The sequence below is a fragment of the Chaetura pelagica genome, unplaced genomic scaffold (assembly GCF_000747805.2).
Source record: "Chaetura pelagica isolate M959 unplaced genomic scaffold, ChaPel_1.0 scaffold62, whole genome shotgun sequence".
In the NCBI taxonomy this organism is placed as follows: Eukaryota; Metazoa; Chordata; class Aves; order Apodiformes; family Apodidae; genus Chaetura; species Chaetura pelagica.
Genome location: NW_009952438.1, coordinates 178,216 through 203,918, shown reverse-complemented (window position 1 = coordinate 203,918; position 25,703 = coordinate 178,216). Strand labels below are relative to the sequence as shown.

General features: G+C 41.7%; 1 protein-coding gene across 1 annotated transcript in view; it reads left to right on the top strand.

Moving 5' to 3' along the window:
- REV3L (REV3-like, polymerase (DNA directed), zeta, catalytic subunit) overlaps positions 1–25,703 on the top strand; it is a 69,517-nt gene that overhangs the window by 27,311 nt on the left and 16,503 nt on the right. The window contains exons 14-22 of the mRNA XM_010008390.1: positions 1–2,294; positions 2,669–3,648; positions 4,252–4,334; positions 5,385–5,510; positions 7,527–7,719; positions 10,616–10,727; positions 20,815–20,930; positions 23,967–24,085; positions 24,726–24,844. The exon at positions 1–2,294 is cut by the window's left edge and continues 1 nt beyond it. Of these exons, the coding sequence (XP_010006692.1) occupies positions 1–2,294; positions 2,669–3,648; positions 4,252–4,334; positions 5,385–5,510; positions 7,527–7,719; positions 10,616–10,727; positions 20,815–20,930; positions 23,967–24,085; positions 24,726–24,844 (4,142 nt within the window). The remainder of the gene's footprint in view (positions 2,295–2,668; positions 3,649–4,251; positions 4,335–5,384; positions 5,511–7,526; positions 7,720–10,615; positions 10,728–20,814; positions 20,931–23,966; positions 24,086–24,725; positions 24,845–25,703) is intronic.

Below are 25,703 nucleotides of genomic sequence, written 5' to 3'. Positions count from 1 at the left end.
GGGAAAAATAGTCGAGCGAAAACTCAGTTTAAGAAATGTAAAAAGAAATTTGCTGGCCCCGCTGTATCTACCAAGAAAAAGAGGAAGATGAATCAGGCTGATAAAACAGCAGATGATGGGAAGAAGAAACCTAGAACAAAGCAAAGGCAAAAAGCAACTGAAAAAGCATCCTCAAGAAAGCGTGTTGTGTTTACAGATGAGAAGGGCAGCGCTCGCCCGGCTGCAGAGGTGAAGTTTGTGCTGAAACGCCAAGACCTGCCTGAGGTATCCTACAGCTCTGTCACCTCACAGCCACTTCCTCACCGGAAGGATGGTCCTGGCTGCTCAGCAGGATATCTGCCATCAGCACAGCTCCCCTCAGCACCTGAATCACGAGGGAATTCATCAGGCTGCTTTCACTCACTGATGGACATCGATAACCCAGTAGATGCACAGGGTTTGCCTGCTCCCCGAGAAGACCCTCATTCATCTCTTGCATCTACTCCTGTGCCAGCTGGAAGGGAAGTACCAAAAATGAGCTCTCAAAGGCCCAGGACTCAAAATGCTGTATTCAGAATGAAGGATTCTGCTGTCATTCCAAACGTGTTCGATCCAGCTAATCACTCAACTCAGGTAACACAGAATGCACATATCTCTAAAGATAAGACTGCTGCAAAAGCAGAAGAGAGAAAAAATTCGCAAAACAGATATTTACCACCATCTGGGAAATTAAATGAAGCTCGTGACCCTTTGGACACAACGAAGATGGATCATTTACATGCCACTAACTATTTGCATTGTAAAGACAGTAATCAACAACAGATTTTTTGTTTACCAGAGGCATCCAAGCATTCTGACCCTTGTTCTTCTATTCTCAAGTCATCCGAGGAGAGCCCTGGGCCACTTCAGTTGCCCAAGAACTGTTTTGTAACATCTTTGAAGAGCCCAGTGAAGCAGTTGAATTGGGATCAAAACCAGAGAGGATTTGTTTTGGATATGTCACATTTTAAGCCTGAAACAGTAAAACAAAGGTCTCTGTCAGAAACAACCACGCAACCAAAACCCATCTCCCAGTATAAAAACAGGACTATAGTGGCCCCATCAGCGTTCAGTGAAGGACAGTCTGGCCTGGCTGTTTTGAAAGAGCTGCTCCAGAAGAGGCAGCAGAAGGCTCAGAGTGCAAATGTTGCACAGGAACCATTACCAGCTAAACCACAGCTGAGCGGGAGTGTCCCGTGTCCTCTTGAGCCCAATAAAGGAATCAAAAGATCACGGTCAGTCATGTCGCCAAGAAAGTCTCGTGCTCCCCGGAACACAAAGCCTAAGGAAAAAACACCAAAACTTTCAAAAATGGAGTCTTTGAGCCAGCAGATCACTAGTTGTGTGGATCACTCGGTGTCTGATGGCAGCCCAGTGTTTTTTTCAGACCCTGGTTTTGAAAGCTGCTACTCTCTTGAAGACAGTTTGTCTCCAGACCACAATTACAACTTTGATATTAATACTCTAGGTCAGACTGGGTTTTGCAGTTTTTATTCTGCCAGCCAGTTTGTCCCGGCAGATCAAAATTTGCCCCAGAAATTCTTGAGTGATGCAGTTCAAGATCTTGGTTCTGGACAAACAGCAGAAAATGACCTTCTGGGTCACAGTGACCAAAAATCTGAGGAAGAAAATCAGCATTCTTCAAGCACAAGTAAATGGATAAGATCTGGTGCCATGAGCCCTGACCTTTTTGAGAAAAGCTCCCTGGATAATACTGAGAACCACTGCCACAGCCAGCGGAGGAAAAACGTTCATCCCTCCACTGCTAGACCTACTTCTGGTGATACCTCTTGTACACAAGAGGCTGAGGTCTGTCTAAATGAAAAATTCAGATTGAATAGAAATACGGTAAATAAAGAGAGATTTCTGAACCTTCCTCAGCCAACCAGCTCAGACTGGATTCAAAGCCACATTAGAAAAGAAACCACTTTTGAACCCTGCCAACCACTTGATTCAGTTAGTACCTCTTTTACGTTGATACTGTCTTCTCCTGATGGTGAACTTATAGATGCAGCTTCTGAGGATTTAGAATTGTATGTTTCGAGAAACAATGAGGCATTAACTCCAACTCCAGACAGTTCACCAAGATCAACCAGCTCTCCCTCACAATCAAAAAATGGAAGTTTTACACCTCGTACTGCTCACATTCTTAAGCCTCTGATGTCCCCACCCAGTCGTGAAGAAATCATGGCAACTCTGCTGGATCATGATCTTGCAGAAACAATTTATCAGGAACCATTTTGCAGCAACCCTTCAGATGCTCCAGAAAAGCCAAGGTACTGTGTTGCATTTCTGTCTACATATGCTTGTGATCATATTAGATTTCATTTATTCCTCTAAACAGTTTTATGCTGTTATGTGGCCCAGATGCATGAAAGATCCCATCTGATATACGTACATTTGAAGTTGAAAATTACTGTACTTCCCATGCAAATACCCATTTTCATTCATGACACTTAGGTTTCTTTTATTGCTTGATACTATTTTAGCAAGTGGGAATGTGCCTGCTTGGCCTGTAAAAGAAAGATGCTGCCCAGAGGAATTGCATAGTGGGGAAACTAGTTAGCAGGGCTCTGCTTGCCAGTCAGCTTGAGGACTGCCTGCAGTGCAGGTTAGAGCAAAACAATAATTCCAACTGTTTTCTTAACAGGGAGATTGGAGGACGGGTTCTCACAGTGGAAACTAGACTTCCAAATGACCTGCTTGAGTTTGAGGGGGACTTCTCATTAGAAGGTCTGCGACTCTGGAAGACGGCGTTCTCAGCCATGACAGAAAGTCCCAGGCCAGGGTCTCCCCCCCGGTACGGTCACCCGACTGTTAACAAAAGAGAGAGGAATAGCCATAAAACTAGTGTAGACAAAAAAATAGTCATAATGCCATGCAAATGTGCTCCAAGCCAACAGCAAGTTCAGATATGGCTTCATGCCAAAGAAGAGTATGAACATTTCAAGAAATTGCCTAAGAATCATCCTGCTGAGCCAGCAAAGGCTGAGGATTCCAGCTCTGCAGTATTGTCTGAAGAAAAATCTACAGAAGTAGTAAAAGCATCTAAAGATTTGAATTTATCTAGTCTAGAAGATGAAAGACCTGTTGTGCCTACAAAGAATTCTCCTGCTTCTGTGGCAGAAGCTACAAAAACACAAACTAAGGAAACCTGTGATAAGTCTAGAAGCACTATAGGAACTTGTATAAATACTAAAAATGAAATAGACTCTAGTAAAACTCCATCTGAAAGCAAGACAGTTATTACTTCAACACTAGAAAATGAGAAGGAGGAGGAGGAGGAAGATTATTATGTTAATTACAGTTCACCAGATTCTCCAGTACTTCCTCCTTGGCAGCAAGTAGCATCTCCAGATCCCAAGCAAACCAGTTTAGAAGACACAGATTGGAAAAGTCAGGATATTATTCTGTCTTCTGCAGAAGGAAATGATGTAGTACCTGTCGGAAGTGCACAGAACTCTCCATCCACCCAGGAGGACGTTAGGACATCCTTTGACACATCTCCGTTTCCAGTTAATGAAGATCCTGGGAATTCTGAAGCTGTTTGCCTGCACAGCACACCCATTGCACAGAGAAAGAACCAAGTTGGAATACCTGAAGTTCTTGGGTTTACGCCTTTGTCCACAGGTAAATCCATAAAGGGATTCTAATGAAATGCCAGAACAAATTTCTGAATATAAGAGGCTGTATTTCTTTTGGCATCATGAGAAAAGAATTTCATCTCCACAAAAATATACTTAAAACTAGCTTTGGAAAGGCAAAGTCCTGTGCATGATTGTTAAAGTAACTGCTGAATTTTGAAAAAGGGCTAGAAACAGAACACCCTTTTGCTTCCTGATGGTCTCTAGTAGCTGAACTCTGAAGTGCAGATTAAAAACTTAGCTTAAAAGTATAGCTTATTTGGGGGATTTTGAAATTGTGTTGGTTCTGTGGCTTGTATTTTTCCAAATATAATCTCAATGTAGAGTGTGAGTGACATTGCAGTGTTTGACATGTTAATAGTGTGGGCTTTGGTAACTTACTGGCCTTGTGCTGTACATTCCTAAGTGCCCATAAATATCAAGTTATAATAGTTGTGCTTTGGATTGGACAGATAAAGTTGCATTTGTTTATATGTACAGTATTTGTTTGTAATGCTAACCACATGCCTCTGGTTGTTTCCAGCATGTTGTTTAATATCTAGACAGTATGATTGAGGCTAAGCAGTTTTGCACTCATCTGTGTTTACAGAACCAAAAGCCCAGAAGCTGAGCCATAAGAGGGGAAATCACACTGACGGTCTTCGAAGGGTGCTTCTAACCACACAAATGAAGGTAAACTAAGATGTTGGGTACAGATGTATTTTTATTACACCACACCTGCACGTTTCCATTCTTTTCCTTCTGTCTTGTTTTCTTCTTTCCCTGTTAAGGTTTAGAAAATACATTTAAAATGACAGAGCCCTAGGCCTTAGAGTCCGGCGTACACTTGAAGTTAGCAAGAAAATATAAATTTAATTTGCAGGAGGGGGAAAAATTCTGTGCTTCAGGGTAGTGAGAAGCTAATGGAACACGAGAGAGACACTGTGTAAGGATGTTGCTTGGCTCTGTTAGTTACAACATCCTTTTAAAGTTCTTTTGTGATTTCCCCTATATATGTGTCTATATATACACAGACCTGGATATTAAGGTGTCTGTGTGTATTCTCAGCCAAGGTTCTAAGCATTTTCTGAGAACAAGGGGTGCAGTGACTGGCACTGCTGAGCTGCCAGGGGAAGGAAGGGATTGGACCACATCAAATGATCAGAATTGCCTGTTTTCCCTCAGCAGGGTTTCTGGTCCCCATGTTGGAAACAAGGTGGGCTAGGGGCAGTACTGGAATGACCCAATAGTCTTTGCTTTTGTGCTCAACATACTGGTGTTCACCTAGTTCAGGTGGGTACTTCAGTGTACCCTCAATTCAGTGCCTTAAAAACTGGTGACTGAAACAGGTTTTTGATGAATTGTGCTCAAGAGAGGAGAGAGATCTGCTGGTTCCCCTGCCCTAGAGTTTCTAACAAGGCCAATATGTGTGGTTTTTTTGTTTATTTTGTGCTTGTTTGGGTCTTTTTCAAGTATTTTCAAACTGCCTGTTGCTTTACTGTGAAGCTTAACAGAAATTATTCCTAAAATATAGAAAGATACAGCTGTTGTTTCCCCATTGAAATATGACATGGGGGAGACAGTGAAAGCTTTTTTTGTGTGTAATTCCAGTGTAGTGTTTGCATTTTGATTGATAAATTTGTATTTAGTATTGTGTATAAATTTAGCATCCTGTCATTTTTAAATACTGTAGTGTGATTATTTTTTTTTTCCTCTTCTTTTTTTTTCCCTCCTCTTGATAAGAATCAATTTGCTGCACTTGGTGCTCCAAAGAAAGAGACTTCTCAGATTGAAGGACCATCTTTAAATAACACTTACGGTTTTAAAATGAGTGTGGAAAACCTGCAGGAAGCAAAATCTTTACATGAGGTAACTTGTATGATATTTTATAAAATAATTCAGACTGGTTTTATAATGGCAGGATTTAAAAATGTTTTCCTCCTTGGTCCCTGCCTGACTTGGAATTAGTGTGTCATGCCTGCAGCTTAAAGTAGTTGCTCTTCTAGTTTCAGCCTGATGTCCAACTGTCTGTATTCAATAGTGTCTGTGACTAAATGTCACAGTGTTTCTGTTGAGAAGGTGGTAAACATCCCTTTAAAAAATAAGAAAATTAAGGAAAGATCAGGAGAAGGAAATAGTAAGTTTTGAATAAAAACGTGGACCATAACTTTGATGGATCGTGTCCTTAAGGAACAAGGCACCTGGCACCATTGCCCTGCCTTCCCAGTATCTACAGGTCCCTTCTGAACCTGCTGCCAGTTTCTGCCACCTCTAACAGAACAGTGCATGTCTCAAAGAGCACTTCTATGTACTTCATGTAGATCAGAGGTTGGTCTGGGAAGAGAGATGATGCTGGAGATGGGGATGCAGTGTGGGCACAGTGTTGCTGTGTGTGGCTGCTGCCTGGCCAGCCAGCACATCTGTGCTCTGCACCTCACCGCAGCCTGGCCTGGAACGAGCTGTTGGGCCAATTCAGAGATCAGATGAGGAGACAGCAGGTGATGTAGGAGAAGCCACAAGAAACTAATGATTCTGCAGGTAGTGGAGTCAGAGCTTGGCAGTCAAATTCATTCCAATGATGACTGCTGTGATTTGGGATGCAAACCAAGAGGAACTCGGGCTGCCTCCAGGGCAGCTGATGTACTGGGCAATACTTGTAAACCCTCAACTTGCCCATTGCTCCCCACTATCAACTATGTTACGCAAAGCCACAGAGCAACACCATAGCACTGAATCAGTATCAAATACTACAGTATTTTTTGCAGAGTCAAACCTGTAGTGTATCACAGAATCCCAGAGTGGTGGGGCTGGAAGGGAGCTCTGGAGATCACCCAGTCCAACCCTTGCCAGAGCAGGATCCCCTAGAGCAGATCCCACAGGAACACAGCCAAGTGGGGCTGGAATGTCTGCAGGGATGGAGACTCCACAGCCTCCCTGGGCAGCCTGGCCCAGGGCTCTGGGACCCTCAGGAAAGAAGTTTTTTCTGATGTTTACATGGAACCTCCTGTGTTCCATTTTGCACCCATTGCCCCTTGTCCTATCACTGGACATCACTGCACAAAGCCTGACTCTGTCCTCCTGACACTGCCCTTTACATACTTGTGAACACTGATGAGATCGCCCCTCAGTCTCCTCCAAGCTCAAGAGACCCAGCTCCCTCAGCCTTTCCTCATCAGAGAGATGTTCCACTCCCTTAATCATCTCTGTGGCTCTGCAATGGAACCTTCCAAGCAGTTCCCTGTGCTTCTGGAACTGAGGGGCCCAGAACTGGACACAATATTCCACCTGTGGCCTCACCAGGGCAGGGATTAGCATTTTCTTAGTGCAGACCATTCTGCAAAAAGCTGTAGCAACATGATGAGGAGGTTCGTTAATGCAAGTGAAGAGAAAGCTGGGTCTTCTCTATCTTCCTGCAAGTGACTTAGTCTTCATGCTTAATTGCACATCTTGAGGTGAGGAAGGGAAAGGAAGATAAAAACCAACAGTGATCCTTTGTTCTTGCTCAGTCTAGAACCTTGAATCAGCTCAATATGCAAAGCTGTTCGAAAACACTGCAGGAATTTACAGTTGCTGAAGTTGATTGTTTCTGCTTGTTTGTGTTTTCTGCTTTTAGTAGAAGAGGATAGTTCTCAGAAAAAAATACTGAACTTTAATAATAAAAAATGTATTAGGTGATTAATGTTTTTCTGCAAGGCAATGCTTTTTGCACAATAGTGAGATCCAGAGATGCATGTTTAATCATTTCTGGTGATTTTCAGATGCGACCTCTTAGTTACAACATAAGATTACCATGAAATGTCTGAAATCAGTTCATTTGCACTGATAATCTCTTACATGTCCTGAAGAGAGCTCCAAAACTAACTCATTGTGTTTATTTTTTGGTAGGTCCAACACCTTACCCTCATCAGTTTGGAGTTACATGCTCGAACCAGACGAGATTTGGAACCAGACCCGGAGTTTGACCCGATCTGTGCTTTATTCTATTGCATCTCCTCAGACACAGCACTGCCAAATACTGATAAAAAAGAGATCACTGGTGCTATAGTGATTGACAGAGACAGGACGCTCTCCAGCCAAGGTTCCTATTTCTTTTTTCTTAACATATTTTACAGAAATGCTGATTTCATAGTAGTCAAACAGTAGCAAGCAAAATATAATCGAGTATCTGTATTACTATTTAGCTCATTTAATTTTGTCTTGTTGACTGTTGGATGAATGGCCATTTTAAACATAGAGTTTTCCTGCTTATATCTTCCAAAGAACTATTGCATGGGCTGTAAACCACAAACAACATCCTCACGTGCAAAATCCCTGTGTTTGCCTACTTGTGGACAAGCTCCTGCAGTGTTCTAAAAGTATAAAGAGGAAAACCTGCCTTTAGCTTCCTGCTCAAGTTGCTGGTTTAGCTACGAGTAGCAAATGTTAAAAAAGCGAGACAGTATGTTTGATATTTTACTTAAGGGTTATTTTTGTGGTTTTATCTGATCCTTTCAGGATCCAAACAGGGGCCCTTATTCTACTGTACCTTTTTGGCTTTGTTTAGACCAGTGATACTCAACCTGTGGCTCTAGAGCCGGATGTGGCTCTTCATGGCCCTACAGGCGGCTCTCGCAATGTAGGCGTCTGATCGGCGCTCCACCCTGTCAGGCAGCGCGGGGAGCACTGAGCAAATGGACCAGCAGTGTGGGAGTCGCTGAAGTTCCCCCTCCCATAGGGGGAAAGAAAAGGAGCTGCTGGGACCCCCCCACAGGTAAGAGTAGAGATCACCTCCCACCCAGCAGCCGTGGGGCAGAGTGGGGAGAAACTCGCCCTTTTTGCCCCTCCCACCCCCTCCACCCCACTCCTTCCGAGCAGTCAGAAGGGGGTTGAAGGCAGAATGCTGCTGGGAGAGAGGATGCTGATGTGTCACCTCATGATATATCAATATGTGATGGTGTTGAGGCAGCAGCATCACACATTGAAGTGTCATGATGGGAAGAAAAAAAAAATATTAAAAAAAAAATGGGGCCCTTATTCTACTGTACCTTTTTGGCTTTGTTTAGACCAGTGATACTCAACCTGTGGCTCTAGAGCCGGATGTGGCTCTTCATGGCCCTACAGGCGGCTCTCGCAATGTAGGCGTCTGATCGGCGCTCCACCCTGTCAGGCAGCGCGGGGAGCACTGAGCAAATGGACCAGCAGTGTGGGAGTCGCTGAAGTTCCCCCTCCCATAGGGGGAAAGAAAAGGAGCTGCTGGGACCCCCCCACAGGTAAGAGTAGAGATCACCTCCCACCCAGCAGCCGTGGGGCAGAGTGGGGAGAAACTCGCCCTTTTTGCCCCTCCCACCCCCTCCACCCCACTCCTTCCGAGCAGTCAGAAGGGGGTTGAAGGCAGAATGCTGCTGGGAGAGAGGATGCTGATGTGTCACCTCATGATATATCAATATGTGATGGTCATTTATCAGCAGCATCACACATTGAAGTGTCATGATGGGAAGAAAAAAAAATATTAAAAAAAAAATCACACTGTTGATACTTGATTCTGATGGTGCTCTACAACTCCATTTAATAAAGAAGTGGCTCTCCAGCTGTTAAAGGTTGAGTACCACTGGTTTAGGCTAGTAAAAAAAAAAGCAAACAAAAAAGTCCTCTTTCTTTCAGGGTTTCTTTTGGCATTGTGAACATGTATTAAACCACAAAATACTGTCTAAAATTTTAAGTGTGGAGAAAACCCTACCAAAAATAAATTTAGCATTAAGGCAACAGCTCCTTCTTTTACCAGTTTATTTTTCAATGTATTGTAGATATTATATCATGTTAAGTTAAGTTCTTATTATTGTCAGTGAAATTTATTCTGGTATTATATGCTTGTTATCTTTAAAAAAATTATCTCCATTACCCTCCTAAGTGAGATTTTCCAGAGTATCACCACCATGGCTCCCTAGGTGTGTGCCACTGATAAATGAGCAAGAAAAAGCTCTCTGTAAAGAGGTCCAATAATACTTTGAAAAAACAAAGGTTCTCCTCTGGTTTTGTTAGTGAAATAAAATTTTATGTTTAAATGTTCTTGTGACATTCCTTGCTTTAATTGATGTGTGCTGTCATTATTTTCTTGGTTAGAACCTTTTGAGTTCCTTGTGAAGTGACTTGACATTGAGAAACACTATTTTTTTTTTCCTTTTGTACTATTTGTGCTTTGTAAGTTATAGTGCTCATGTTAACATACAATTCTGAAAGCACACTTCATTCTGAAGATCTGAAGAGTATGTCAAAGTGGAATGCCTTTCAAAACCTCTAGATTGTTGGCTTCATCAGAGATTATCTGTTGCACAGAGAAAGTGAAAAGACAGTTTGTGTTGCATATTATTAATTTAAAGAGTCTTTATATGGAAGGCAAATGCTGAGTTGGTGCATGCATACAAATGTAGCTGTTATTCAGACATGATCAATGTAAACACTTAATGTGCACTCACTGAGCAGTTGCTTGTGTTTTTGTATTAGTAACTTAGCACTGTTTTTCAAGAAGTGTACCAAAACCAGAACTATACTTTGTTATGTAGCAATTTTCATTCTTCAAGGCATTTTGCAAAGTACTACTCTAAGCTAGCAATTAAAATATGTATTTTGCATGAAAACTGCGTGAGCTGTCATGCAGTCCTTTAGTATTTCTTCTTCAAAAATAATTTTCTAATAGCTGGGCTCTGGTACATGTGAAATGGTGATGTATCTCTTGAATCAATTTTCTTTCTAACTGAGAATTTGTGCAGAATTACCACTATCACAGAATTTTACAAAGTGGTAACAACAACTTTTCCACTCAAGAGGAAGAAAATAAGTCCATGGAAATAACTGTGAGAATAATTAGTTTTAAAGATAAAAATAGGTTGTATTCCATACTTCTTTTCAGTTGTATGTTTTATTCTAATGTGATATTGTTGACTGAAATAACGGAATTCCTTCTAAATGGTAATGATTCTTTTTAATTTCTTTTCTAGGGAGCAGAGACCAAGCCCCCTTGCTCACAAGATCTGGAGTTACAGGACTAGAAGTCAGTTACGCTACTGATGAAACAGCTCTTTTCCAGGAAGTAGTGAATATTGTAAAAAGGTAGCATATCTGTACGTTCTGCTTTTATTTTTCAGGCTTGGTACAGCAGATTTAGTTCCTTCAGCCCTTGCCAGTCTCTCAAATACTGATTTTTCATTGCTGTTGTTTCCCTCAAAGGCTTATTTCTAGAGCGGACAAGCGTGGTGGTCTATTGAATAAAAATATGTTTTGATTTTCCTTTTCTCTGACAGCAAGAACACTCAGATCCTCTTAAGCAGCTGAGTTACAGTCTTGAGACTAATCTGCCATATATGTAATCTTCTTTAACGTACGACCTTTCCTGTTAATCCCAGACTTCACACATCTCTCTCTGAAACACTCAGACTGGTAGACACCAGCAGTGCTGAAAGCTACAGAAAACCCTTTAGATAGGAAGACGTTTTCTAGGGACTCTGAAGCAAGACAGGAAAAAAACCTACATGAAACTGCCATGGACAGATGAAAATAACCAGTAGCTGAAAAATCAGTTGCTTTCATTAGTTTTGTCTTCTCTGAATGGAAATCCCCTGCTCCATCAGACTTGGAAAACTGCTGGTTTTCCTCATCCCCACCAGGGCTGGGAAGCCTGTTTGGTAGACCTCTCAGCTGGTGAGTAGGTGGAACCACAGATGTCTCTCCAGGCCATACTGACAGAGGTGCAAAGCTGTAAAAGTGCAAGGAAAAATAAACAGATTTAAACTGTGAGTCACCCTGCTGGAACGGAGGCACGAGAAAAGTGTGTACTAGGCAGAGTACATTTGCAATTCTTTCTCTCTCCAACCAGAAAACCTCTGATGAGAAAGACATTGACCAACCCCATGAAGCCAGAATACAAAAAGAGTTGCTGAATGCAACCAGCACAGGGTGGGTCCTGACAGAGCAGCAGATCCCTGCTCAGAGAAGACAAAATTCAGGTAAGGAACATAATTTTATATTTCTCTTTCTTGGAAATCTAGTGCTCCATCAAACTTAGGAAAATTGCTGAGAATGAGAAGCTGCCAACAAATGAAGAATTCTCTGCCAGTTGTGCGGAGTTTTAAAAAAATGACAGTACATAAAAGAGTATGGGGGAGAGAACTCAGCAGTTAGAGTATCTGTTTGTTGATGAAGAGCAGCAGGAGTCCACATCTGTGGCTATCGGAGGCATTATGGGAGGAGAAAAGCATGCAGGGCTGGTAGTGCTTCAGGATGGGCTGTACCAATCAGCAGGGTGCTGACTGAGGAGTCACTTCAGAAGAGATCTTCTCTTCCAGCATTGTGCCAGCCTGCCTTTTTGACTCAGCAGCTTTCTCTTCAAAGACTGAGTTAGTTAGCTTGTATTCCTGGAAGATAAAAGATGTGATCTGTTAATGGAGAGGCAGACTGCTGTCATCATCTTAGTCTGCATCTCTCCCCCCTCTGTGCAGTATCACCCAAGGAATCAGACTTCTGCTGAACTCTCAACAACTTGTAAAGTTTGGACCACATCTGCAGTGTGGAGCTCTTTTTCCCCTTTATTTTCTGTAGCCTAGGTGAAAGTGAGTAATTAATTTTACTGCAGTTAAGTGTTTTTATCTTTCTTAAGCATAAAACAAGTGTCCAGGCCCAGAGTAGCTTTATCTGAAGGAAGAAGGTAAAACTATGTGATTGAAAAGGAGTGGACTGCAGAAATCTTCCTCAATAGGAACTGAACAAGCAGGCAGCTTTTATGAAAACTTTAAGCATCAGGAATTATTTTTCAAACAATCTTCTGTTGCTGTTTTTAGTGTTATTTTTTCCAGCACAAGCTAGATACTGTAGTTGTTCTGGTAGGTGCACTTAATAGTAGGTCTGATAGATTAGAGAAATAAAACAACCAGGCCATGTTTAAGAAGTATGGCCACTTGGGCTTCTAGTAGCAAGACTCAAAATCACCAGTTTCTCAGCAGAGAACCATGTCAGTGTCTTACATACTGATGTATGTGCCTCAGGCTCCAGGATAATAGGTTCTTGTGACCAAACAGCATGGGCAGCATGACTGGCTTTTGGTCCATGTTCTTGGCATCTTTGGCAGTCAGAGGGAAGGTTGGAAGAATGAAATTCCACATTACCTGGCCCAGTGAATGACAGAGTATCTGTTCAGTCTTGATTATCTCTACCAGGAACATACTTTATCAACTTATTGGGGCACTGAAGAGAGGGTAGCTCAGCTGTGGGAGGAATTCTCTTACACAGTCCAACTGAAAAGCCCTTGTTCTCATTTCTAGTCATTCTCTGAGCAGTTGGCCTAATTCTTGCTCTTATTTCATATATGTGAAATTGTGGAGCATACTCATTTGTTTCAAGTTCCAGCCTTCTGCTTCCCTACTTAGGCCTTTTGTTTTCATTCAGGTTCTGGTTATTGAAAATAAGAAATGGTTGATTCTATCCCTTCTTGTCAATAGATGTAAACTCTGGGAGAGCACAGTAGAGAATTCTTGACCACTGTTCCCAGCACACAGATCAGGGAAAGGTGATTCCTGGGAAATGTGTAATTTCCTGCAATACTCTTAGCTCATCAATCTCTTTCTCCATCAGAAATCTGCAAGAATTTTGCCTTCCAGCAACTGAGAGTATCTACACAAATACTTCTGTAGTGTGCTGGTTGATATTGAGGGACACAGATGCTGAAGCAAAGAGTAATAAATTAGTGAGGTTTTAATGCTCAATGGTGTTTTGCTCATGGGCTGCACCACAATCACAGAACCACAGAATTATTCTGGTTGGAAAAGACCTTTAAGATCATAGAGTCCAACCATAAACCAGTAACCTTGTTTCACTGAAGTGTTTCCCAAATCTAACCTTTTATAGCACAGATAAAGTTACTCTGTTACATGTTCACTGCAGATGAGAATAGCTCCAGGAAGTTCCCTGGAATTGATGAACAGAAGCTGGATTCAGTCACACCTTCACTGTGAAGCTGTTCAGTGTGTGCTAAAGTGAATGATTACAGTAAGACTAATGTGGTTTTCCACCTAGACATCCCTAAAATAAATACCAGGTTAAATGTTCTTCTGTTAAATTAATAGATGTTGTCTCTGATTAACTCAGGGCAACTGAAAATTAAAATAAGTCATCTTGAGGTCTATAGTCCAGAAGACAATCTGATTGTTTCTCTGAAATTGTGATCTGTGATTTCATCTCTGCTGAAAATTAGCAGATTTGTCCAAATATTATGGGGAATAAGCACTTTTCTTTCTAGGGAATTATTACAAAGAATGATTCAGCTGTGAAATGGTATTAGTTACAAGTGTGAGTACCAAAATCTATGTAGAGACAGATAGAAGAAAGCACATCATTGTAAAAGAAAGCTGAGAATTCTCTTTAACTCTAAAAGGTATTGAAATACCAAGCGTGCTTGAGGGTTGAGGGGTAGGGAACAGTTTGAAGGGAAGAGCCATAGAGGTGAGTTTGGAGGAGGCAGGGAAGAATAAACAACATGGATTTTCAGCAAAGAAAAATATCATTAAAGTGGTTCTTGATATCCTGACAACTGTCTCAGAGTTTGAGAGGAAGCTTCCCTTACATAGGTCCAGTTTTCCCTTCTTTGGTAAGCTGTTGTAGAATCCAGGCATGGCAGGTTGGAAGGGACCTCAGGGATCATCTGGCCCAGCCTCTCTAGGCACTGCTCTAGTTGACATGAGGTGGCTCAGCTCCCTGTCAAGCTGAGACTTCAAACTGCCCAATGTGGGGGAATCCACCACTTCCCTTGGGAGACTGTTCCAATGTCTGACTGTCCTCATGGGGAAACATTTACCTCTTGTGTCCCATTGGAATTTTCCCAGGAGCAGTTTGTGCCCATAGCACCATCCTCTGGCTGTAACAAAAAAAAAAAATAGGACTTTATCTCAAAACTGGCATATTAAAGCAGCTGAGAAGCAGCCTCCTTCCTATGCTGTGCAGCCATTGTGGATGATCTACAAGCACAGTTGTAAGCTTTTTGGAGTTGGCACAGGAGAAATGTTTGGGTTTGTTTTTTTTCTTGAAGTGGAGCCTGTTCCTATCCTGCTGTCCTGAAGGACTCTGTCATGCTGCCTGAGCAGCCTTCTGGAATAGCTGTTCTCTTTGTCATGAGGTGTCAGTGGCAGTGAGTTGAGATAAAGTTGGAAGAAGCTGCTTGAAGAGGTAAAACAGAACCAGCTCTGTCTGAACCTAAAGGCAAGAGAAGCAGACTCAGGTAGCTCCACAAGCCAGTCAGTACCAGCACACAGGAAGGCTGGCTGCTCAAAGAGGAGGAAGGGAATGCTGCAAGAAAGGTGGTCTTGGAGATTTCAAAAGCGTGGGAGAACTAGAGCTGTCCAAGCCTGATGGAGCAGTGGATTCCCATGAAAGAGAAATTAAATGTCTGGGCCTCTCCTTCACTTTTAAGGCAAATTGTGCCAGATACTACCAAATACTAGCAGAAAAGGGCTGGTCCTGCAGACATGAGAGAAGCATAATTTGGGGAATTCATGTGGGAATGCACAGTCCCCATCTCTGTGACACTCAGAGGATATGGAAACAGGATCAGCTTGAAAAGTAGTAGATACACTGCTACTTTGAGACTCACCAGCCACGTGTGGCTCTTTGTCCTCATGGAAGGAGCTTCAGATAAAAGTATAAAAAACAGTATAAAGCTGTAAGATTTTTCTTTAAAATTTTAGGATCAAATGTTCTTTAATTAGCTGTCAATAATTGGCATTTATATATTTTGCATAATGTTTTTCTTGCATGCTAATCAGTTTTTTGTGTTTGGTACAATGCTTTATATTTGTTCTTCTGTAAATCCTCTAGCACCATTTTCTTTTCAAAAAGAGATGTGTTAATCTAACCTTCTTTTCCCAGGTCAGTGTGATCTTCTGTGGCGTTTTCCTGTAGAAATATTTACTTCATGTCTTGTGTCAGCTTTATGGATTTTTACTGTCCAAAGCAAACTGGAAAATGTTTTCAGATATTGCAGTTGCATATTTGAGTCACCAAATATTCTGCTTCAGTTACTGCTTTTGTCTGTCTTGTAGGTCTGGCCTAATTTCCCTCCCTTCCCCCCCCCTTTTTCTTTGAATTTTAGCTGGAAGAAAAATAGCAGTCAGGAAAACCAGGCACACAATAAAAGGGAAGGCATAACTGGGAGCTTTAGTATTCATTCACAAAATTACCAAGTGAGAAAGAGGAAGAGGTGGCATCACAGCACATACAGCTTAGCTAGAGAGGAGAGTAATCCCGCTTCTTGTCTCTGCAGCATGTACGAGTGGAATGCTAATGCTGTTGTCTGTAAACCCTGCCAGTACAAATGCTGCTTTTCATCTTTGCAGAGAGACTGACAGCAGGCAGAGCACCATCAGTGCCCGTCCTTTTAATAACAGAGCAGTGTGGTGGCAGGCACAGCCCCTGCTCCTGCTGCGTTAGTCCTCGCCAGCAGCTTTCACATATTGCTCTTAGAACTTACTAGCTTCTTGCAGGTGTAAAAGACCAACTGGATAGTACACTGTAAAAATTGTGAGAAGGAAGGATGAAAAATATAAAGCTTGTCCTCTCCTTAGCTCACAGCCTGTCATCTTTGTGGTACCACACAAAAGGAGAGAGAGAGAGAGGGTCTGCAGCTGAGCTCACAGCAACTAAACCTTGGCTTTACCTGTTCTTCCAATGGGGAACAATGTCATCTTTTAGCTCCAAGCATCTCCTCTTCTCTAATAACAAATTGAATACCACAGGAGGGCTCAGTAAATGACACATTGGTCCATTGGTGCAGCTACTAGATGGGATTGGGCTGCAGGAGAAGGCACTTGTGCTGCACAAATTGAAATGGAGTTTGATCAGCAAGGAAGTAAGCAGGAAACAGCAGCTGCTCATGTTGGGTGCAGGAAATCTGAAAGCTCTGTTCAAGCTGTACTTCAGTGTAGGAGAGGTTGTTCAGCAGAAACAGTTCTACCTTAACATAATCTTACTTTGCTTTTTCCTTCAGATAATTCAGACATATGCTTAACCAAAAGTATTTTGATTGGAAATACCTGAGCATTCATACATGTGTTAATAGCATAGTCCCTGCTGCATGTACATTGTGAATGGCCAGACACACTCACAGTACACTGATGTGTGACCAACCTACTGCAGCATCCCAGCAGCTCAGTTGCTGGTAGAATGTTGATCATTTTTCATGCCTTCATAGAATCACAGACTGGTTTTGGTTGGAAGAGACCTTAAAAATCATCTATTTCCAGCACCCCTGCATGGGCAGAGACACCTCCCACCAGACCAGGCTACTCAAAGCCCCATCCAACCTGCCCTTGAACACTTCCAGGGAGGGGGCAAGGATATCACTTGGATTCAAGTTTTAAATGTGGAAAACTGAGACTAAGGGATTATGTTTACAGTAGGGTTTGAATGCATCATTTACTAGCTACTCTACCTTGATTTTCCATGGAGATAGCTTTATATGAGAGTCATCTGACTTAGGCATCAATATCATTGTCAGTGTCTTATTAGTTACCCTCATCACTGTGGACACTAAAGAGAACTGACAAGATCTTATTCTGCAAGAAACAACTAAAATAAAATAAATAGTTTGCCCAATGAGGCTCTTTTCCTTCAATGACAGTAAAGAGAGCAGCTTAGAAAACTTGAGATGCCAAAATTAGCTGAAATGAGACCCTCTCCTTAATGCACGTGCAGTGTCTAGTTGGGAAGGAAAGGCAAAGTAACACACTGCAAAGTGATACCCTGGGGCTCAGGAACGTGCTGCTCCAGGCACACCCTAAGGGCCTGTACAAGCAGGACCAAGTTCAAAATCATCATGCTGGCTGTTCTTTTTAATCTTTTGAGAGAGAAGCTTCCCATTCTACATGTGAATTTATATAACATTGTTTTAAAATATGTAAAATTTAAGTCAGATGCAACTTATTTAGAATCTTAAAATTATAGAAAGGTTTGGGTTGGAAGGGACCTTCAAGACCATCCAGCCCCAACCCCCTGCATGGGCAGGGACACCTCCCACCAGCCCAGGTTGCTCCAAGCCCCATCCAACCTGCCCTTCAACACGGCCAGGGATGGGGCAGCCACAGCTTCCCTGGGCAACCTGGGCCAGGCTCTCACCACCCTCACACTCCACAATTTCCTCCTCATGTCTCACCTCAATCTCCCCTCCTCCAGTTTTCATCCATCCCCCTTGTCCTCTCCCTCCCTGCCCTTGTCCCAAGCCCCTCCCCAGCTTTCCTGGAGCCCCTTCAGGCCCTGGAAGCTGCTCTAAGGTCTCCCTGGAGCCTTCTCTTCTCCAGGCTGAACACCCCAACTCTCCCAGCCTGGCTCCAGAGCAGAGCTGCTCCAGCCCAAAGAGCATCTTGGTGCCTCCTCTGGACTCTCTCCAGCAGCTCCATGTCCTTCTTGTGCTGGGGGCTCCAGACCAAACACAGAAAGGAAATTTATATAAGGAAAATGCATGTATCTGAAATCATAATAAATTAAACTGATGTTATGTCTTACTCTATAAAACATCCTTCCATCTGAAGGACACTAGAGAAACAATAATTGAGCTTATATGCAGATTGTCTACAGTGGTCATTTAACTAATTAGCTTCATTAGTAAGATTAACTCAAGAATTGATGAAATGTATTCAGTTGCAATGCAATAGGGGTATTTGCAGTAGTAATGTAATAACCCACTAAAATTTGGTTAAGTAGGAAGTGAGGGAGATCATGCATTGCTGGGCAAGGAAGAACCCAAAGCCACTGTCCTTCATCACAGGGGGAGCTGCTGGTAGAGCTGGGGCAGCTTGTTGCTTCCAGGCAGTGTGATGGTTTCTGTTGGAACAGGCCTCCCAGAGCAAGCACATTCCTGACGTAAATACTGGTTTATGTAGCTCATAAGCAGCTCTTCACGTTTCTCATTCCCCTCTGCATCTGTCACAGACCCCACCTGCATAACGTCTTGCCCTGTGTGAAATCTGCAGGTATTTTCCATTTTAAATGATGTGAAAGCAGTTTTCAAAGATGAATGTAAATTACTACTTCTGTAGGGTTTTCCTTGCAAAATGCCATACCCAAGTTAGTTCGTTTGCAAGGAAGAATGAAAATATGTTAATTTTTTTAACATATATTCTATGACTTTATAAACCATTAGATAAGTCTTTTTTTTATTTCAAAACTTAAATGAAGCTATTGATGCTTTGGGAACCTCAGTTGGCATGTCATTGTCTGTTGTGTGGAGCAGCAGGTGGTTGTAACTCTCTTTGACACTGATTCTGCTGCTGGAAGAGCTGCAGGCTGGCTTCACTCCTCTCCTCATAAATTGTTCCAAATAGCTTTGGGTTAGTACCACAGGTAGACTAGGCTTCCAAAATGAGTACATTCACTGTTCCCACTCATCATTTCCTGTCTCCAAAACCAAGGATCATTCATTTGACATTAACAGCAGATAGCAAAATACACCTCAGATGCAAAGTCCTAATTCTTTTACTTTCTCTAGAATGCTAGAAATCCAAAAACTTTAGCCAAAAACTAGATGAAAACCATTCCTTCACAGGTAGAAGTAGGTGGTAAAAGAGATTTTTGCAACTTTTGCTGGCTGGTTCAAAACCCAAATTGTAATAGAGAGCCAGGCTGAGTCACAAGATTCAAATACTTCTCCCTTTTCCACAAACGTTTGGTGTCGGTGGCAGAGGTGTGGAGCAGCTCTTCTCTGGAGTCATGCTCAGAGTAGTTAGTCACTTCAAAGTGAGTTCTCATCTGCCTCTGGCTGGAACACACAAGCAAGGAAGTCACTGTCACAGTAAAATCTGAAGCTTCATTCTTAATGTCTGTGATACAACTTGGTTTTATTCCACATCCAACAATCAGGAGATGTTGGCATTTTTGGATGCATTCAGTGATGCAAAAAGCACACAGCTCCTGGTCATAAGCCAGGGCCCCTGCCCACCTCTCCTGGGAAGTAAGGTCTACAAGCCTGCATCCTGGTGTGGGCTGGGCACAGACTGTGGTCCCAGACCCTCTGCCTGCTGCCCAGTCCTCTCCCTCCTGGCAGCTGCCCTTCTGTCACTCAGTGGTATTGAGTGCAACCTGCTGGAACTCACAACCCCTTGACAGCTGCATTGAGAGAAGCAGTTGTGCTTCCCAGTGAACCTTCCTTTCTTGAGATATCTGATGTTACTTTGGCCAGTCTCTTTCTGTCTAGCCCAAGAAAGTCATTCTTAGGCTCTTCAGCAAGTGACCACATCATGACCTCTGGTGTTAATAGTGCCTACTCCAAAGGCAGGTGATAGAGGCTCCTCCAAGCTAACTCCTACCAGCACTTTGACTTTGAAGCCACTTTGTCCTTCTGTCTAGTCAACCCTGGTCTGAGCCTGATGGAAGGATGGGCAGTGACTGGGGCAGAAAACAGTTCTGCCTTTTCTTGTTGTTATACCCAAGCCAGTCAACTTTTCCACCTGTCATGAAATACAGCATAAAATGACTTGTGCATCTTACTGAAAGGTTATATTAATAGAAGAGGTGTTTATATAGAACTGGTAGATATGGTTACTTTTCCCCATCTCTCAGTTGTGACAGCTCTTACTCAGCTGCGAATTGTCCTCTGGTTATTAGAAGCTGTGCTTCAGTGTGCATGGCACGTGGTTGTTTGCAAAACCTTCAAGTAGTCTACTAGCAAATTCTATTTCATAAAGAAAAATAGTACAATAAAATTGGAGGACAGGACTGTATTTCATTGCACTTCTCTTGTGCCCATAGCTGGGCTGCAGTTTGTGCTCAGTACAACCTGATTCCACCCATAAAATGTGATTAGACCTAGATTTTGGACTAGATGATCTTTTGAGGTCCCTTCCAACCCCTAGGATTCTATGATTCTATGATTTTGTTCTTTATTTGTAAGTACTGAAATAATAGAAGTTTGTTAAAAAAAAATGTTTTCCCAATGAAACTGTCCCTTCTAAAGATTTTTTCAGTTGAATGTTACTAACAATCCTAAAATACTGTCTATTTTAAATATTGACTCTTAGTCCAGATGCTGCTTTCATAGATGCCCATTGGGCTGCCTTTTTTTTAAACTCAACATGATTAGATTGAAATCCTGTTTATGCTCTCTTCATGGAAAATATTTTCTTAAATAATATGAAGCTCATTTTCCTTTTTACCCCCTCTCTAGATATGACCCAGACATTTTGTTAGGCTATGAAGTCCAGATGCATTCCTGGGGTTATCTCTTACAGAGGGCAGCTGCACTGAATGTTGCTTTGTGCCAGATGATTTCTCGTGTGCCAGGTAAGTTACTGTGTAGGGTTTCATTCAGTTCCAATAGAAACAAGTTGAAATTATGAGTAAATTGGGAAAAAAAAAGCAGTGTTTCTTCAGGTGGACCTCTCCTGTTATTGCTGTTGTGTTGTTACAGATAAAATCGCACACACAAAATCTGAAATACCAATGAGGTTCTGGTTTTCAGTGTTTTGTGAATTTATAAATCCCTTGTGTGTTCCACTTCTGGGTGTGTCCTGGATCCATGAACCTAAGCTCATTGTCAGTAGTCATGTGTGTTAATTCTTCAGTTCTTGGAGGTGCTTCTGCTGCCAAACCTCTCTTGCTTCTGCTTGGCTTCAGTCATGTGTCTGTCACTCAAGCACCGACCACAATCAACACTCACAGTTTCTCTGGCTGGCACACAAGGACCTAAAGATGCTCCTGAGCAGGACACAGCAGCTCTGTAAGAAAAATCCTCCCTTTCAGTAGCCATTCCAGTACTCTGGGCAAATTTTACAGGCCCAAGTGCTCATGCTTTCCTCCAAGATTCAGATAAAGATCTGTTTTGATTTTTTCTTGAAAATCTGGGGGAAAGTTGTGCAGGAGAGTGGGGAGCCTGGTGCTGCACTGAGGCAGCAGAGTGGCTCTGAAGAATGCAGGTAGTGAACAGCTAAATAAATGTGTTGTACCTGAGAGGCATCAAGAAAACTTTGTAAAATTAAAAACAGTCTCAGAGATTTGTTGTAGCTCTCAGCAGTCATAAAGATGATGTGGATGAGGGAGATAGGATTCTAAAAATCAAAACAATTGAAAAAGCTGCTTTTGTCAGGGCTCTTCACAAGGATTTGTAGAGAAGCTAAATAGCCATGAAATTGGAAGTGCTTTGCTGTGATTATCCTGTTAAAAACCTGATCTCATTACTCTGTAATGTTTCAAAAGACAAATAAAATGTTAAGAATTATGGAGCAAGGAAAACAGAAAACAATGAATGTAAATGTAAAAATCTGTAGTTTGCATGCACCTCAGATCCTGTAGTTCTGGCCTCTTCATAACCTTCCCCCTCAAAGTGGATTTAGGAGAACTGGTGAAGATAAGAAGGACAATCCAAATATGTCTAGTAATTTAGTAAGTTAGGATTCCAGAAGAGACAAAACTGGGTAAGGAAGGTAAAAGCCTATTAAATTTTGGGGGATATAAAGGGGAATATGGATTGGTTGTTCATGCTGTGTTCCAATGCAAGAACTAGTCATCAAATGAAACTGGAAAATGGCAGCTACAGAATAGGAGTTGATTTTTCACCCCTGGGTTGTTGGGTTCCTTGCCACAAGACAGTACAGGTGCTTAAAGTGTATGTTGCTTTTAGAGGAGAAAAATTCTTGGAAGAAAAAATTCAGTGGCAACTGTACATGTGGAAATAACTTCTGGCTTATGATGCTACAAATATTTAGAAGCTGGGAGAATTATTCTGGGGAGGATCAATAGCTGTTTCCCCTGTTCTTGAAGCATCTGCTTTTTGGCAGTTGATAGAACAGGGCTCTGGGCTAGCTGCATCTTTGGGCTTACCCAGCATAGCAATAACATCTCTTATGTTGGCATCCTCTGTGCCTGGATGTTTTAGAAGGGCCAGGTTCACACACTCCTTCCTTGACATTTCAACATTTGTGCACTCCCTCCCATCCTTCAGAATCTGTTTGGTCTCTCTTAAAAAGGTCTTAGTTATAGAGACCAGTCAGGGACAAAAAAACATAACAAGTTTGGTCCTTCTGTTGAAGATTGCTGGCAACTGAACCTTGGTGAATTTTAAAATACTTAATAAATGAAAGCAGGAACCCATGACAGGTTAAATATGAATTGACCATCAAAGATCACGAGTTTCCAACTCGTCATTCGTTGGTCAGGTCAGTAAATGAGAAATAGGTTTTCAGCATTTTGGTTGGAACGCTGCTCATTTGAAGGATCAGCACATGAAGTGAGCCTGTGTCTGTGATGTGGTTTCAGGGCAGTTCTACAGAACTTCAGGCAAATTTCACTTCTGTCTTCCAGGGTAAATGTGCTTTGTGGCTGTCTGAAGAGCTCATTGCTCAGTCCTGCAAAGCATTGTGTATCCACACCTGGGTGTGCTCTGTCCAAAACATTCTGCTCTTTTATTAGTAGGCTACTCTGCAGGGGTATCTGAGGAGCCAGTAGTGGCAGCTGAAGTAGGTAGAGATTTACAGTTGTGGGGAAATTGCCCCAAAGTGCTTTCTCTTCCATTAAGCTTGTAAGAAGGAGCAAGACTGGAGGATCAGCTAATACAGTGTGTTTTCATACTGAATTTTAACTTGTACATTTAAAAAACCATCTATGTAAACCTAGGAAAGAAAACTAAAACTGTAGCCTTAGGTTGACTGAATAAAAGGCAGTTTCAAGAAATACATACCCACAAGATTATCTTGTTATGTTGTAGTATTTCAAAGCAGGAAAAATCCCAAGGATGGCAGAGTAGGTTGTGTCCCCTGTCACTGGTGTCTTACAGAAAGATTCAGGGAGCAGCTTCTGCATCTGTTCCTTCCTGTTCCCTTCTGTCTCTTTTGTGCTATTCAGAGCTCCTATCTACCTGCTCTTTTTGCTACTTCTGTGTGAAAGGTGCTGAATTTTCTCTCCCATGACTGGTTCCAACTGTATGAGGTCATCACAAGTAAAGCCCTGGCTTATAAACTCTTCAGGGCAAAAATAACTGGTTTTTTATAATGTTATACATTGATGTGCATGCAGCCAGGTCTCAAATAACATTCAGCAGTGCTTAACAGTTACATTAACTGTGAAGAATATATTGCCATGGACACCATCTTAGTGAAACCAGAGCAAGAGTTACCTGCAGGGGGGTGTGCAAGGGCAGCAAAACCTGGAGGAGCTTCTTTTGGAGATAGTGTGAAGACTGGTAAATAAATCAACCTGTGCAGTCAGGAATGGCCCCTAGGAAGGCTTGTTCTTCCACAGAGCTCCAGTTGGAGGAGGGATGGTTTGATCTGGTGTCGACTGTCCTGCATCTTGTCTGAATGTGTTCTCTTTCCATATATTCAGATGAGAAGAAAGAGAACAGATTTGCAGCTGAGCTGGATGAATATGGATCAGATACAATGACTGAAATAAATATTGTTGGGAGAATTACCTTAAATGTTTGGAGAATGATGAGAAATGAGGTAAAGTTTTTAAAAGGTTAATGTATTTGACTTAACTGGATTTTTAAAATTATTTAGGATTTTGTTGACAATGGCATGTAACTTGGGTGACTTTTTGTTCCTTGTTTTGTACCCCTCCTCAAAAAGAGCTGTCTGCCACTTTGTGCATGTTGCTGAAGTGTAAAATACTGAAACCCTTCTCTTTCAGTGAAGTTTCTTCATTACATTACTTTTCACTTTTTGGGTTTTGAGAACAGTTTGCCTGTCTCAGCAGTTTGTCTAGTATGATGCATTTGCTGAATCAAATACTTGAACTTTTCTTTAGCTGTCAGACTTACTCATTGGTCTGCTGTTTATGACCTTAGATTGAATTTTCAAGTGTTTCAGTCTATAGAAATCTACATCTGATCAAATTCAGACCTGATCTTTGTGATCTTAATACCATCTGTTCTTTTCAATTGATAAGGGATATATATTCTCCCCTGACTTGTAAGTAGTTAAGGACTTTTAAATACCCTATATACTAATAAAATATAAATAGTAAAAATAAAAAATACATAGTATGCTAATAAAAATTAATAAAATAGTTTTTAGAAAGTAAATACTTATTTTGCTATGAAAGACACTATGCATCTTGTCATGTCCTGTGTGTGTTTTCCAGGTGAATCTGCTGAATTACACTTTTGAAAACGTGGGCTTTCACGTTCTTCATCATCGTTTCCCTCTTTTTACTTTCCGAGTTCTGTCAGATTGGTTTGATAACAAGGCAGATGTCTACAGGTAAGGATCTGTCCATCTATTTTGTTTGTTGTTTTTAACACCAGATTCCTAACATTGGATGGGTATAAACTAAAGTCAGCATAGGAAGAAATGATCAGTTTAGCTCAGGTACGAGAACAGTCTCTGTGCAGCAACGTACTTATTTACTCTTCTGTTCTGCTGTGCTGTGCAGTTATACCCTCCATAGTTCATCTTCATGTATTTTACTGTTTAAAATACACAAAACCAAAGCAATTTTTCAGTTACAGTTTCAGCATATCTGGGTAGATGTCCTGTTTTGAAGTTCTGTACGGTCTTTTTGCATATACTATTCATCAGAAGGACTTCTAATGAACTGTCAGGGCTCTGTTTTACTTCTCAGTGCTTATCACCCAAGGTAGGCTTAAAAATAATACACAGCAGGGTACAAGATGTTTAGACAGCAACTATAGCTGCTTAAAAATACTTTTATATGACACATGTCACACTGGGCTGTACACTTTCTTGGAGTGATTTGGTATTGTGTGATATGAACAATTAATAAAGCTGAATCTGAACATCATTTGTGACATACCTATAATTTCTGTACAAGACTAATACTTTTTGACCAGATAGAAACTTGATTTAGTGCTGAAATTATAAACTTATGTTCAACTGAGAAAGGTGTTTTTAGTACTGAAGGATGTTTCCTCAACAGTCCACCTGGTTAAAAGAACCACATGTAAACAGGTGAAGAGAAACCTGAGTTTCTGAATGAGCAATGACTTAGGGCAGCAAGGAGAACAGGATATGGTCACTAAGACAGGCCTTGCAAGCAGCTTGTAACACATTCTCTGTATGTTTTTAGAATGCATAAGGGTGTGTTTATGTGCCATGTTTT